The following is a 16,662-nucleotide window of genomic DNA, read 5'->3' as shown; positions in this document are numbered from 1 at the left end:
AAAATTCAGACAAGCCTTAATGTTCTCCTGGGTTAGCAGTGCTTTTCACCTCACCACTCTTCCATGGATTCCATTTTTGCCCAGTGTCTTTCTGATAGTGGAGTCATGAACAGTGACCTTTACTGTTGCAAGAGAGGACTGTAGGTCTTTTGATGTTATCCTTAGCTCTTTTGTGACTTGTTGGATGAGACGGTGCTATACTTTTGGAGGAATTTTGGAAGGTCGGCCACTTCTGGAAAGTTTCACTACTGTGCCGAGTTTTTCCATTTGGCATAGTGTGTTACAGGATAAGACCTTTTAACCAACTTCATGCTGTTAAAAAAAATTCTGTTTAAGTCTGACTGTGGATTGGTGGAGTCCAAACTCTTTAGAGATGGTTTTGTAAACTTTTGCATCACAACTCCTTTTCTGAGGTCCTCAGAAATCTCCTTTGTTCGTGCCATGATACACTTCCACAAACATGTGTTGTGAAGAACAAACTTTGATAGATCCCTGTTCTTTAAATAAAACAGGGTGCTTACTCACACCTGATTGTCATCCCATTGATTGAAAACACCTGTCTCTAATTTCACCTTCAAATTAACTGCTAATCCTAAAGGTTCAAATACTTTTGCCACTCACATATGGAATATTGGATCATTTTCCTCAATAAAAAAATGACCAAGTTTGAGGTCATATTACAAATATTGTTTCTCTCATTTGTTTAATTGGGATCTCTTTGTCTACTTTTAGGACTTGTGTGAAAACCTGATTATGTTTTAGGTCATATTTATGAAGATATAGAGAAAATTCTTTCAAGCACCACTGTAAATACAGAAAGGTTCCACCGGCTCAAATCCACAGACTGAAAAGGAGTGGTATATGTAGGAAAAGAAGAAAGATGGGAAGGGTTAAATGAGATTAAAATAATGGAGGTAAAATAGGTAAATAAAGAAAGTAAAGAAGAGATAAAAAGGAAGGGTGCCTACTGGCACCAGTGTCTGGGAGTACTATCACCTCTGACCTTGGTGTGTTCAGGCAAAGTGAAACATCCCACAAGGAAATAAAGCATATGTAGAAACAGCCTAGGCTGAACTGATCATGCATAATATGAAATGGAATCCATTAAAAAGTTTGTAAATTTGTAACCAACCCATGTATTCATTAGAAGGTATTTACAGAACCTTTACAGAAGACACTAGGGAAAAGACGAGAATGAGACGACAAATTAGAATTTCAGCTTTCATTTCCTGACATGTTAAACAACTTAGAACATGGCACCTTTTGTTTGAACGCACCCATTTTTCAAGTGATAAATACTTAGACAGATGCTTTTTGTTGCCCCTGGTGTGCCCTGTTAGTTTGACTGTTTAAACAGTTAATAGCTCTGAATATCTAATTTTGGTCTGAGCTGAATGTAAAGACTGTATTTGTTGCTAAAAAGGGTAGCCCAACATGAAGAGCAGAGATCCATCTATGGGAGAAAAGACAGCCATTTTGAAGCGAGCCTGAAGTCCCTCGTAAGCCTCCACAAGATAGAACATCAGACCCTCCTTGACCTGCACCCTGAACAACAGCAGCGACTTGAGGCGATTGCTCAGGAGCAGGTCAAGAACAGACAGGTGCTACAGATGCTGCTGCCTCCAGCTGCAGCCTCCATCCACGCCTGCTCCAGCCGGCTTGGCCGTGATGCCCCCAAATATGTCTTTCATGGACAATCCAGAGGCCATCGTGACTCTCTTTGATCATGCAGCAGCTTCATGAGGATGGCCGGAGGAAGAGTGGGCCCTACGGCTCCTCCCCTTGCTGTCGGGGGAAGTCCAGTTTGCCGTATAGCAGCTGCCTCCACATGTGCAGCTGAAGTACCAGACAATGAAGAAGGCAGTGCTAATTTTTCTCTCTCTTACTCTCTCCACCTCCTCTCTCTCATTCCCCTCTGATTCCAGCTCGCTGTGACAGAGGTGCCAGGACCCCAGAACTCGCCTTCCAAATCCAGTGTTCACTCTGCTTTTCCACCCTTCCCTCTATGATGTCTCTCCTCGGCTCCCTCTCCCTCCACATAGATAGAACCTCCTGTGCCTACTAGGATGGGGGGAAAGTGCAGTGGTGAAGGTGGTCTTTTCTAGGACCAGTGTTCCCTTTTGGGCGGGAACTCCCTCTTCAGATCCTTGAAACACTACAGGCCTCCCTCGATCGAGCTGCATATTTACAACATCTGAGAGCTGTCCTGAAATCATTGATATGGGCAGGACTCATAGCAAACCTTAAGCATGCGTGGTCAGTTGTCAGTTGCAGATGGAGAGGAGGTGGGTGGAACTGGCATGCAACGTGTGATTATTTTCACTTGTTTGATCATGGCAAGTTTACTTACAGTTGCAATCAAAATTATTCAATCGCCATTGCAAATCACGATTGTCAAAATGTACAGACTTTCAGCAGTTTGCAATGAACAAAATAAAACAAAAGCAATTGAAATAGTTCAACACAACGGCTGCTTCAAGTGGGTTCCCCAAATTCAACTGAAAATGCACCTTATAATGATTTCTCCAGTTTCAAAATTATTCAACCCCCTGAATAGAAACCCTCACAACATCACAAAAATGCAAAACAAGTGTTGTCTCAAGCAGACCTGATTCCAACTAATCAAGGGTTTCATTAGTTGCACCAGGTGTGCTTGAGCTGGAACACCTGAAATACCTGAACTGGCTAGGGGCAGAAAATAATGAAATACCTTGATGGGCCAGAAAAAGGAAGCTATCAACGGCTCAAGGCAAGTTGTGAAAAACCCTTGAGTAATGGATTTAAAAACAAACAATATTCAGGGCTGAAAAAACAAATTTTGTCCCCATTTAAATTCCAGATTTATGATTTATGACTAGTGTGTTTGAGTGTTGGTAAAATAAAGTAGGTGTGATATGGTCTGACAAAGCAGAGGAGCCTGGTTTACACTTGAAACACATGTGCACATGCAGAAGCAGCACAAACAGCAGCATGGTTCACATACTTGTCTGCATTTCTTATATACATCTGGAAGATTAAATGTGACATTCACTAGATGGCACATCATTGCCAAAACATCTGTTCATCAGGTTTTCAAGTTGAAACCTGATGAACAATCTATAATGACGATCTGTGCTCTAGAAAGGCTGCTTGTCAGAAAATGGAGTGTAAATGGTGGCTTGAATGTCTACATTCATAGCCAGACATACTTGAATGTCTGGCTTGAATGTCTACTATCAAGCATGGGTAATTAGAGAGCATTCATTGAGTCTGAAAGATCATCTTATTACTCTCAGGCTATTGTAAACAATCAAAGAAATCCCAGACACTTGTTCCAAACCATAAACAGATTGCTTCAAGTTAATGCTGTTACCACCTTTTCAGTTTCTCAGCAGCTATGTAATTCTTTTCTTCAGTTTTTAAATTCTGAGTTTGATAATGTTCGCAAAGAATTTTCTGTTACACCTGACTCTGACACTTCAACTCCTTCGTCCATCTGGGTTCACTGGTGTTTCTTTCACTCATTTCTCCCTGCTTGATTCTGAGGCTCTCAGAAGGGAGGTATCCAGCATGAAATCAATCACTTGACTGCTTGATCCAATTCCCATGAACCTATTTAAATCATGCTTCGATGTTTGGTGCCCTACTATACTCGGTATTATAAATGAATCATTGGAGACTGGGGTCGTTCCAGCAGTACTAAAGACTGCTGCTGTTACACCTGTACCAAAGAAAGAAAAGGTTGCTGTGGATGAATTTAACAATTTTCATCCCATCTCAAATCTTCGGTTTTTGGCAAAAATACTTGAGCGTGTTGTTGCCTCTCAATTGTGTTATCATCTTACAATTAATAACCTCTTTGAACCCCTTCAGTCAGGTTTTCATAAATTTCACAATACTGAAACAATGTTGGTCAAAGTTACCAATGACTTACTGATGGCCTCGGATTGTGGAGCTACTTCCATTCTTATTCTTCTTGATCTTGGAGCCGCCTTCAATACTGTGGATCATGGTCGTTTCATTACCTGCCTTGAAAGTGTTTTTGGTGTGTTGCGGACAGTTTTAAACTGGTTTAAATCCTGTTTTACTGACCGTTCTCAGTTTATTTCTATGGGTGGTTACAGGTCTGACACTAGCTCTGTGCTCACTAATGTTCCTCAGGGATCAGTTTTAGGCCCTTTACTTTTCAATATTTATCTATCTCCAATTGGGCATCTGCTGCAATCACTCTGCCTCAATTATCACTTTTATGCTGACGATACTCAAATCTACATTCACTCACAATCTGGTGGAAACCTTGATGTTTGTTTTCTTTCTGATTGTATTTCCGAGATAAAAACATGGATAATTAATAATTTTCTGTGCCTGAATAGTGGGAAAACTGAAGTTATGCTTATAGGTTCCCGTCAGCAAATTCTCAAAGCTGGTCCACTGTCTGTGTTGATGGCTCTATTCTAGAGTCTCAACGTAAGATGAGGAACCTTGGAGTAATTTTTGATACCAGCCTTACACATTTGATTCTTTTGTTCAGAGCACTGTTAAAGCATTCTTTTTTCACCTCAGAAATATAGCAAGACTGTGCCCAATGTTAAACTTCTCTGTAGCTGAAAAGCTCATTAACTCATTTGTTGTCACTCAGCTAGATTACTGTAACGCTGTTTTAGCCAGAGTGTCTAAATCCACAATCAATAAACTGCAATATGTACAAAACTCTGCTGCCAGGATCCTGACGGGGACCAGGAAATATAATCATATTACTCCTGTTCTGGAGTCCATGCACTGGCTCCCGGTCAGGTTCCATGTCGATTTTAAGATCATGATGTTGACATACAAGGCATTACATGGCTTGGCTCCTTAGTACTTATCTAGTTTATTAATTCTTTACACCCCAAATCGCAGACTGCACTCCTCACAGTGTAATCTGTTAACTATTCCACAAACACGCTTAAAATCTACGGGTGACAGGGCTTTTTCTGTCTCTGCTCCTTCACTTTGGAACGCTCTTCCTCCTGAACTCAGGGAAGCTCAGACCTTTGGCATTTTTAAAGCTCAACTCATGACACACTTTTTTAAACTTGCATTTGACTGTTGACTTCTACTTTTATTATAATTATTAAATTTTATAATTTTTTCTGTGTACTGCTTATTTTGTGTACAGCACTTTGAGAAGCTGCTTTTAAAGGCGCTTTATTATTATTATTAAGTCAAACTGTAAAACCCTTAAAATAAACAGAACAGGTTCTCAAGTCATGAGAGGTTTTTAAAATTCAAACACTAACTTTAACAGGAAAACGAGTTAGTTTTATACAATCCCAACAATCCCAGTAGTCTAGAATAGTACACAAATATGCGATTTGACACACTATGCTACAGTAGTTTGTTTACAGGAGGTAGATGGTTTTGATATTTCTAGTAAGAATCTGTAAAATAAAATAATAAATTAAAACAGTAGATGAAATTCTCTCACAACCCTATTTGTAAATCAAGTGACACCACATGGACTTGCCACCCCTAGTTTGGAAACCGTTGCCCTGTAGATTGTTCTAGATGTAGGGGATAATCTCATTTGAATACCGCTGACTCGTACTTAAGAACTGGTTCTATAGTTACATATATTGAACATATTTAAAGCAGTACTGTTTAACTTTATACAGCTGCAAATTAAAATGATTTATAATCGCATTATTTGGTGTCATCCAGAAGAGGATGGGTTCCAGTTTGTATCTGGTACTGCTCAAGGTTTCTTCCTCATGTCTTCTCAGAACCTTTTCTTTGTCATTGTAGTCTCTGGTATAAATCTACATCCAGATTTATGTAAAGCTGCTCTGTGGCAATGATTAATATTAAAACACCAGATACATAAGATTTAACTGAGTTGAATATGTCAGTTTTGTAGTATATGAAGAATTGATTATGTAGATTTAATTGTAGCATATTAGATGATATTATTAATACAGTACCCTCCAAAAGAATTGGTTTACTAATACTTTTTATTATTATTTTTATTATTTTATTTATATAAAAACATTTTTGTCTCCATTATCAGTTTCAATGTGGCTTGCTTTTCACCCGTAGACAGCTGTGCGGTCTTCATGTTGGTTTTTATACAGTCTTCACAGGTGAAACATAGAGCTCAAGCGAAGAGTAGACATTCAGAGATAAAAATGGTTCAAACAATTTAACAGGGCACACCTATGCAACAAGAAAAACCTGTCCGTACCATTCCAATATTTTGGTGGGTGTCAAACGATGACATGTTCTAAGTTTTTATTTTATTTTTTTTTTTTTTAAACACATCTATATGTATACATCAGGAAATGAAAGCTGAAATTCTGATCTATGGTCTCATTTATCATTTGATGTCAAACCCAAAAATCTTCAGTGTATAGTAAATACAAAAGATTTAGCTTTGTCATTCCAATACTTTCAGAGGGGACTGTATTATACTGCTTTGCAAATCCTTTTGCTGCTTCGTGTCTTAAATTATCTACTTTTTCCTTTTGATGCTCAATACTTTCTATTCTTTAAATCAACTGGCTACTGCATTTAATTTGAAGCACATTTCTGGCAGCAAATAGTGATAGCTATGTTGGTTATACCTGAAATACAAAAGTAATTTCCTCAATATTTCAGCCTAATGTTAATATTCCTTTGTCATTAGTATTTTTGTTTTACTTGTGAGATTATGAAGGAAAAACAAAGTCTTAGTTATTTTTATATATTGGTCATATATATTTGTCACATTCATAATTTCTCAAATTCCCTCACCTTCCCCAAGCCAAATTTTAAATCTGTTGGAAACACTGTATTCTTAAGGTGGTGGATCGGATGTTTTATCTCGCGTAATTATTCATGCAGGAGAATGATGTAAGCCTTTGCGGTCAGAGGTAAATGAGAGTAATACAAAAGAGGTGCTGGCAAAAGCAATGTCTCAGGCAGTTTTATGCTTTGCACCAAATATAAGCTAAGTAATTGCTCAGCAATGTAGATTTGGTTTTCAGTCCATTTCTTATTTTGTAATAACATTGAATATTTTGAACACATTGAACACGTAATTTCTCAGTGTTGTGTGTATGACGTACCGTACACTGTTGAGAACAGACTTCTCTTTGATAGGGGGCTTGATGATGGATCTCTTTGTGCTGACCACTTTACTCTGTAGCTGCTCCTTGCCTGATTTGCTGTACCTGCACTTGTTGGCCTTGACTGTGCCATATTTGCGAAGAATCTATAGACAGAAAAATAGTTTGCAAGTTTTTCAACAATACACATTTATGACTAAGGATTAGTTGGAAACAGTAGCTTCTTGGGTATGATTTTTTAAATATGTGTAAAAACACATAAGTGCTAACCTGTGTGAGCTGATCTTCAAACACTTTCTTAGGAGGTCGTATGTGGTTGAAGAATACATGGAGGAGGTTACCAGGTGTCTGCGAGCTGATTTGTTCTTTACTGAGATGAATGTCGGACACTTTCAAGGGCTTGGTTGGTGTAAGGCTTAGCATCTGCTCAGAGTGTACACAGCTCTTAAAGATGTCAGTTAGCACATCTCGTGCCCCAGGGACCAATTTTTCTCCTATGCAAGTATGAAATGTAGATTAGAAGCCTAAAATAATGAAACTGAACAGTTGTAATTAAGCCACTTGGAAAATGTTTTAAGGATAAAGGTCGCTTATTAAATTTAGATATTATTCTTAGATCACACTCTTAAGCAATATGTACGAATTCCAACCTCTGATGGTTTTATCAAGAAAGTAGTCCTCAAGTGCAGAACTGCCTTGTGTATCAAACAGGCTCTGATTAACACTGGAGGCAGTCAAGATCTCTTCAGTGGTTATCTCCATTAACTCCTCCTCTCCTTCAAGGCTGGACAGACCAATGAGATCACTGCTGTTGAAGAGACTTGCACGAATCTTCTCCACCTTGGCCCTGGCCCGTACCTGTAACGGAGAGAAAGTCATCTTCCATTTGACAATGACCAAGATGGTGGCATTTCAAGTAAAACATTCTTTCCACTTACCTCTATAACAGCATAGCCTTTAATAGGACATGCCAAACTGGCATTAGTGTCTTGTGAGGTGACTGCGTACAAGGATCCACCATCTGAAACTGAAGCTGTCTCTCCACTATCAAGGTGCTCCCCAAAGCTACTGAGACTACCAAGGCTTCCTGTACTACAAAGAGAAATATCAAGGCTTTCCTGACTGGAGATAATACAGGGGTCTAGAGGTGCCTGTTGCTGGGTAGGGGCTACAGGTTGTGTCACAGTGGCAGCTAACAATTCCTGGTCCACAGAAAGTTCACTGGCAGTTCTGGAGACCCCCTGAGAGGAGCTGCAGATGGAGGTCTGGCTAGTTGAAGCTGAAGCAGTCATGCTCAGAGCTGGGGTTACACTACTGGAACCATCTGGACTTTCCATACTGCCTGGGTGAAGCTTTTCTGCCCTATCATCTTGGGGTCCTGTGCTCTGAGATCCGACCACAGCTAATTTGGTCTGCTTTAGGTCTTCCGCCTGAAGCGGAATAAAGATTTCATCTCTGAAAAGACCCCCATGTGCATTGCAAGCCCTTCGGATTGCATTACGCACCACAGCTTCTTCCAAGTGAGTTGGAATACCGGAGAGCACCAGCAACCGACTATGAGCAGTTGGACTGACCAGGGCCTGGCAGGCGTCAGCTACTGCATCCCCCGTCACACTCAACCCTTGAGGGTCCTTGTATGTTAGGTGCCGTATAATCATGAGTAATGTTAGCCCACGGTGGAACCATAACATGTCTTCTGGTTTTCCTCCAGCCACATTCAATAAAGCACTATCACATTCTGATAGCTTTGTGCCGCTCACAGAGCCCCGTTTTCCTGAAGCTGTGGCTGCAGCAGTTATGGCTGCTGTTGCCCGGTCTCGCTTCAGCTTGACCTTCTTGCGCTTTGACAACAGACTTGGGCTTTGTGGGGTTTGGCCTGGCGATGATGATGAAGAGGATGAAGAATCACTAAGGTTGGGTGTGCTGGATGAGGAAATATTGCTTACAGCCAACCCTCCACCAGCCACGTTAAGCTGCAAGGTAACCTCTGCCACAGCCAGGCACACCTCCATGAGGGCATGGAAGTATGTGGAGAAGCGGCTTTGTTCAGACGATAGTGCTAAGGAGCTTCCCGAGGTGCTTCCACCAGCCAGCCCCCAGCACTGCGTCTCATGGTCATAAAGCTTTCGGAGTTCTGTCTGGAGAGCCATGAGCACTGCCAAGCATGGATTGAGGAGTAGAGCAATGGAGCTTGACAGGCCCGAGGGACCCTTGTGCTGTTCCAAGTGATGGATCTTGCGGAAAAGCTCAGCAAGCAGGTGGAAGATGAACTCCTTGATACAAGGTGTAAGATCAATAGTCCACAGAAGCCCACCTGATGAAGGAAGAAAATGAATAAATAAGATTACCTTAAGGTCATGAAAGTCATAATGATTTTTTTCATGTCATATATTTAAAAAATATATATTTACTTAAAAGTATATTAATGTATTTTTTTTTTGAGAACAGGATCTACAACTGGATTACTGAAAAACTGATTTGTAACAATGTCTATTGTTCAAAACACTAAACAAATAAACATAAACTGATTTTTTTTCCAGACATCTGTACGAACAAATAGTGGAATAAGGAAAGAAAGAGCTAGACTGATGAGACCAACCAACCAAAGAAGGCATCCTTACCAAGTAGCTCCACAACCTGGAGAAGCACAGAAGGTGGCATGGTGTCCAGCTCTTCCTCTGGATACTCACTATTCTCACGCACCGTCCATGTCAGCAGCTGTTCAGCAAAGGCTATGGCCAAGGGAAACTCCACAGGCAGAGAATGCAGTACTAGCACAACCCCAGGAGGTGGGGACACTCCTGATTAAAAAATAAATAAATCATGACAATAGTTAATAGTATCATTTATTTAAATAAAAAGTAAATAACTTCAGATCTTTAAATGAAATACAACATAAAGGCAACCTGAGTAAACACACGATACAGTTTTTTTTTTTTTTTTTTTAAAGCAAAAAAAGTTATCCAACACCTATCACCCATGTGAAAAACTAATTAGCTGTTTAAACTTAAAATCTGGTTGTGCCACCTTTAGCAGCAATAACTGCACCCAAACACTTCCGATAACTGGAGAGCAGTCTTTCGCTTACTTCTAGGACTAAGGCCTACTTCTATGCTTTGGATCATTGTGTTGCTGCACAATCCAGTTGCGCTTGAGTTGAAGACAGGACAATTCATGCTTCCCTCAATCTGTCAAAAGGTTTGAGGATCATCAAGGTTCAGACAATTCAGACAAAACAATGTTCTTCTGGGTTAGCAGTGGTTTTCACCTCGCCACTCTTCCATGGATGCCATTTTTGCCCAGTGTCTTTCTGATAGTGGAGTCATGATCAGTGACCTTTATTGATGCAAGAGAGGCCTGTAGGTCCTTTGATGTTGTCCTTGGGTCTTTTGTCACTTGCTGGATGAATAGTTGCTGTGCTCTTTGAGGAATTTTGGAAGGTCGGCCACATCGGGGAAGGTTCACTACTGTGCAAAGTTTTTCCATTCGGAGATGATGTCTCTCACTGTGATTCTCTGGAGTCCCAGAGACTTAGAAATAGCTTTGTAACCCTTCCCAGACTGATGTATTTCAAATCACCTTCTTCATCATTTCTGGAATTTCTTTCATCTTTGGCATAGAGTGTTACTGGGTAAGACCTTTTAACCAGTTTCATGCTGTTGAAAAAGTTCAATTTAAGTGTTTAATTTATCGAACAGGGTTTGCAGTAATCAGGCCTGGTTGTGTCTAGTCCAGCTGAACCCCATTATGAATGCAGTTTATAGATTTGGGGAATTAGTAACTATAGGGGCAAATACATTTTCACACAGGCCCAGGACAACAATTTTGCTTCAATAAATAACATTACCATTTAAAATCTGTATTTTGTGTTTACTCAGGTTGCCTTTGTTTTATCTTATATTTTCTTTAAATTTCTGAAACAATTTAGTATGAGATATACACAACAGAAGAAATCAGGATACTTTTTCACAGAACTGTATACAAAGTTGTGTTAAATGCCATAAGAACATTTTATATCAGACCATCCATTTATAGGTGAGCAAAAATATTGGAACACCTGACTGACAGGTGTTTCATGTTACCCAGGTGTGCTGATAGAGTAATTGGTTAAACAATAAATAGCTCTAAAATTCTAGTCTTGGTTTGAGCCCTGGGTTTCACCTGTGAAGACTGCATTTGTTGTTAAAAAGGATAAACCAACCTGAAGACTAGAGAGCTGTCTATGGAAGAAAAGCAAGCCATTTGAAGCTAAGAAAAGAGGGAAACTCAATCAGAGGCTTTGCACAAACATTGTACATCGCCAGTACAACAATTTGCAATGTCCTGAAAAATAAACAGACACCAAATACCGAGGTGTACTGAGCAGCAGACACCAAATGGGTCAGCCAAAGAAAACAACACCAGCTGATGACAATCATTGTGAGAGCAATGAAGAAAAAACCAACACAATCAACCTCCACAAGGAGGGGTGAAGATAGCACAATCCAGTGTTCAAAGAAGACTTTGAGAGCAGAACTAAAGAGGCCATACAACAATATGCAAATCACTCATCAGCAGTAAGAATCGGAAAGCCAGATTGGATCAGAAATCCAGAAGGATCTGCTCATGATCCAAAACATACAAGCTCATCTGTGAAACATGGTGGAGGTGGCATCATGATTGGGCTTGCAGGGCTGCTTTTGGAACAGGCTCACTAATCTTTATTGATGATGTAACTCATGATGGTAGCAGTAGAATGAATTCAGAAATTTACAGGAACATTCTGTCTGCCAATTTACAGAGAAATGCATCCAAATTAATTAGGAGGAACTTCATCATTCAGCATGATCCAAAAAACACTGTCAACCCAACAAAGGACTTTATTAGGGGGAAAAGTGGAAAGTTTTAGACAGGCCAAGTCAATCACCAGACCTTAAATCAATTGAGCAGCATTTCACCTCCTGAAGATGAGACTGAAGGGAGAAATCCCTCGAATAACAACTGAAAGAGTTTGTGGTAAAAGCCTAGAAAACCATCACAAAAGAAGAAACCAACAATTATCTGAATTATCTGTTCCTATACTTTTGCTCACCTAAAAATTGGGTGGTCTGATCAGGGGTGCTGCTAGGGTTTCTGGGCCCACTACTATTGCTCGATTGTGTGGGAAAACATACATTCTTGGAAATACTGTGTTCCAACTTCCAAGGATAAACATCGGGGCGGATAACAGAGTTTCTATTTGATGTTAATTATAACAGCTATATATGGGCTAGAATCACAGCACAAAACGGAACATCATTTTTTGAAAAACTAGGTGACTAGCTGTCTTCCCTGTCTAGCGCTCTCCTCTTTTAAATGTTTTTCTGTCCTCTTTTGGTATCCCGATTTTGTCTGCACCATCTCCAGCCATCTACCTGATGCATGTAACAACTCAACTGTGAAGTGCCGTGTTTCTGAATAATCCGCGGACATCTTAATGGGACATACACATGCACTCAGCACAGTCTGAGGGCGTTCATTATAGATTAACGTGCAAAGAGGCCATTTAAATTCCAAAATCATACAGGAAAGTATGGGGTTCTACTCGGCCCCCTGTCTGACCAGGGCCCTTAGAATCGTCCTAATTGTTGCACACCTGTATTTAACAAAGATATTTTTGGGGGATAATCCGGTGTTGTGTTTGCAATTGTTTGATATCCATGAGAGCAGAGTATTTTTGTGAATTTTTTTAACAAAAGATTAAACAATAAAGACAACTTTTCACAGCCTTCTTTGCTCGTATATACACTGTATATTGTACATTCTGTGCATGCCTACAACATACCCAGTTTTATGTGGACTTTATCAGTTGGGATAATGATGCTAGGGTACTGGTTGGTTGTGGGAGGAGGTGTAAGGCCTGTATTTGAAGGTGAAGCATCCAGAGGATAGCACACAGCTTCCATCAGATTCAGCTGGCCATTACGTCTGACCTTGTGCCCCAACCCATACATCATTACACGGGCCCAGGGAGCCTTATACAGAGAAGAACTAAAAGACAAAATTTATTTGATAGCGATGTAGACAAATGTTTTATGAGACAATGTATTGAATTATTGAACACAATTTTGGAAAATTAAAACCTCTCATAACCATCTGTGAAGAAAAATGTTTACTTACTCCTTGCGGCATCCAAGCTGATTCTCTTTACAAGAAACCACCACAAATGCAGCACCAGGGAAGCTGACATCCATGCTGACCTTTGACTCTGAGATCAGAAACTCCTCTGATGTGAACTGTTCTGGAGCATTCTTCATTTTCAATGACAGAAATAAAAATATAATAATTAATACGTAAACACCACTCAGTCATGTTTATGGCCATCTTTACATGTACAGACTTTGAATGAGAATTATTCTACATAATGCTCACTATATGCAGATCATGTGACCACAGTGCTTAAGTACAGTAGAAGCAAAGTGGCTGGAGATGATTATTCGTATGCCCTTAGGCTGCTGTTGTTACAAGCAGACAATCACTGAGTAAGCATTTAAGAAAGAAGATTCAAATATGAACAACAAATAACTAATCTGTCAACAAATAACAAATAACTAATCGACTGTCATTTACACTGTGTAACACCACCTTTTCTTTTAATAACACTTGTGAAGTGTTTGAGCTCTGAGTGAAGACACCAGTTAGGTCAAGTTTAGAAAGTGGAATTTTCCCCCCAGTCATCCATAAAATGTCTAAATATTTGGTTGAATTTTGATCAATTCACACAATACAGGTACTATAACTATAGTATTTAAATTAACATGGCTAAAGTGGCTTCTGAAGAAAGCCAGCAACCAGGGTTCGATCCTCAGGTGGAGTTTAATTTTTTCAGGGAATTGAAAATATTTGATAAAATCATGTTTGATGTACGAAAATAAATTATGTTAATGTAACTCAATTCAATCATTGGAACTGATGTATGCGTTTGAATTATGTAAATTCAATGAGCTTTTTTTTTTTCCAGTGTGTGGACTTCTGTGTTCACTTTTTAATAATAAAATGTTAAATCTAAGAAAAGGACAAAAGTTTCCATCGGTTAGAAAGGAGAAAATGGAATGCATTTAACACTACTTTGCGGAAGGACATTCATATTTGCACATGCACACAACGAATCAACTTTCTACAGAGGGTGGGAAAAAAAGCATTAAATTAAAAAAAGCAGCTCATTAAATTAGCACTCTCAAACGAGCTGAGGCTCAAACCCTGGGTGTTGGCACAGTACACCAAGGACATTATCACTGCGGTACTCTAGCACACAAGATATGGCCACGTTAATTTAAATACTATAGTTATTGTACCTGTACTCTGTGAATAGAAACTTATTTAAATTAGGTTCATCATACGTTTTTATAAGAAACACAATATTTTTATGTAAACCATACGTAATATTTTTTCTTAGATGTAACCGACCACACAGTCCGTTTTTTTCAGGCTCGACAACAATGTTTAAGTAGGTTTTCCTGTTTTAGTCGGATTATCAACGTGCGTTACAGACATGTACACACCTTAATCACACTATTAACGTCGTGTGGGAGTTTTCACCACATTTTGTGACAGGACACGATCACACATGGCAGCGCTCGACCGTTTTACAGTAAACAAGAGAGCACGGCTGCGTCCCAAACTGCATACTTACCTGCTATAGAGTAGGAGAAATACATGCATCTCAGCTGCTATACAGTAGATAAGTACGTGGTTTCACATGCAGCTCACGGCTTCAAGCAATCGTCTATTAGCATGTACAGCATGACTAATAATTTACTGCACTTGAAGCTTTTGTAAAATTAAAAATAAAAACACCCAAAACTGTATAGGGTGTCATAACGAAGACGAACTGTGTGCTGATATGTGCAATTCTGGAGGAAATGTCGGACGGCGTGGCGTGGGGACGTAATGACGTTAATCCATCTATGTTCTATAACATGTAAAACGGGAACATGAAAGGAATATTCCAAAAGCGACGCATGTAAACACCTTAATCAGAATATTATGTCTTATTCAGAATAAGGTCAATAATTAGATTATCGCCGTCCATATAAACATAGTCAGTGATAACTCCGTAGTAATCTACAAACACTCAGAAACTCATTCTTGAAATATATCATGCTAATGAGAATCTTGGATGGATGGGCAAACTGACCTTAAACAAGAAATCATAACACTAAGTGGCGATGGCACAAAAATGTATGACATTTTAATATGATGATACAATCCATACTGGTTTACAGAGACAAGTGACAATGGACTGTCACTACCAAACAAACATACTGAAAAAGTGGTATAAATCGTTTGTTTTTTCCTGTTCTGGCTTAGAACTCCGCTACGTTAACAATTGTAAAGATGTGTTTTTAATTCTGATAGATGCGAGTCATGACAAACACATTCATTTCTATTAATTTTTGTCAAACAATGCATTTTGTAACAGGAATGAGGTGTTAGAAACTATTTTAAATCCTTTCACATCCACTTTAAATTTTGAAGAAGAAAAAAACATTTCAACTCAACATGTGGTCCAGATGCATAAAAGATTAAACACTTCTCTGTGGTCACATGATTAGTGATGTGGCAAAAATATTTCTTTACTACAGGGAATATACTGTTTTTATTTTATTACTGCACCACATTTTTGCATTAATTCTGTGTTGTTTCTGCCTCCTGTTTATGACTAATTATAGAATTTTACACTTTTGCTCAATTTCTTACTTTGCACCACTTAATTCATGTATATTGCAGAGTATATTTTTTAAATCATTCTGTTTTTCTTACCAAGCTGTAGCTTTTGCACTTTATGTAGGCCTTAGTGCCACGCTCATGTATTTTGTGGGTTGCACCACAACAAATGACAAAAAATATCCCAAAAATGCTTTTAAGACAGTTCGATGAAAGAATGTGAATAGGGCAAAACCAGTCAACTCTGAGTACCTGAAGGAAACAACAGATCTGCTTGGTCAGCTCCAGTAAGCTGTCCTCTCCCTGGTGCAAGGCTCTGCTGATAGCCACCGTCAGCCACTCCCGAATGGTCTGTGCATTACCCTGGTAGAAGAGTTCAGTTGGGGAGCAGCTTTGACCTTTCAGGTTGTGCAACATAGACTGGGCCAGCAAGATGGAGCTTGAGCTAATGGAGCCATCTGCAGGAACACAATATCCAAATGTTTTTACAGCTAGATAAATAAATAAATTAATGTGCATATGCATGTTTTTCATATGCAAGAACGATTTTGTAGAATTTCATTTGATGCAACCTAATTAATACAAATTGTTACGAATCATGAGACTATGTTTATAGTTCTAAGAACCAGAGATGCAGGAGTTCATAAAGTAAGTTTATTTATTTAAAAAAACAAACAAAAAAACTGTGGCAGTGAATCCCTAGCCTTTCCTGGGAACACTGGGCATAGGGCAGGAATACAACATTGGACTGGTTGCCAGTGCACTGCATGACATACTCATTTAATGTATGTATCAACCTACCAGCATATTTTCTGGAAGTTGAAGAAAATCAGAGTTACAGCAGAAAACCCATGCATTCACTTACATAAATCTATTATGCGTATGCTGCTTTACAAAACCTAAACAAACCTTTTGA

The 16,662-nt window shown here is 39.2% G+C and overlaps 1 protein-coding gene across 10 annotated transcripts in view; it reads right to left on the bottom strand.

Moving 5' to 3' along the window:
- The window catches only part of LOC108255706 (probable E3 ubiquitin-protein ligase HECTD4), a 167,750-nt gene that overhangs the window by 22,106 nt on the left and 128,982 nt on the right, over positions 1 to 16,662 (bottom strand). For all 10 annotated transcript variants that reach the window (XM_017451855.3, XM_017451846.3, XM_017451850.3 and 7 more), the window contains 8 exons: positions 15,999 to 16,204; positions 13,200 to 13,330; positions 12,865 to 13,070; positions 9,683 to 9,862; positions 8,000 to 9,375; positions 7,712 to 7,919; positions 7,332 to 7,555; positions 7,062 to 7,207 (listed from right to left, as the gene is read on the bottom strand). In XM_017451855.3, the coding sequence (XP_017307344.2) occupies positions 7,062 to 7,207; positions 7,332 to 7,555; positions 7,712 to 7,919; positions 8,000 to 9,375; positions 9,683 to 9,862; positions 12,865 to 13,070; positions 13,200 to 13,330; positions 15,999 to 16,204 (2,677 nt within the window). The remainder of the gene's footprint in view (positions 1 to 7,061; positions 7,208 to 7,331; positions 7,556 to 7,711; positions 7,920 to 7,999; positions 9,376 to 9,682; positions 9,863 to 12,864; positions 13,071 to 13,199; positions 13,331 to 15,998; positions 16,205 to 16,662) is intronic.

The sequence above is a fragment of the Ictalurus punctatus genome, chromosome 22 (assembly GCF_001660625.3).
Source record: "Ictalurus punctatus breed USDA103 chromosome 22, Coco_2.0, whole genome shotgun sequence".
NCBI lineage: Eukaryota > Metazoa > Chordata > Actinopteri > Siluriformes > Ictaluridae > Ictalurus > Ictalurus punctatus.
Note: the sequence above shows the minus strand (reverse complement) of the source record. Positions and strands in the feature narration are given on the sequence as shown.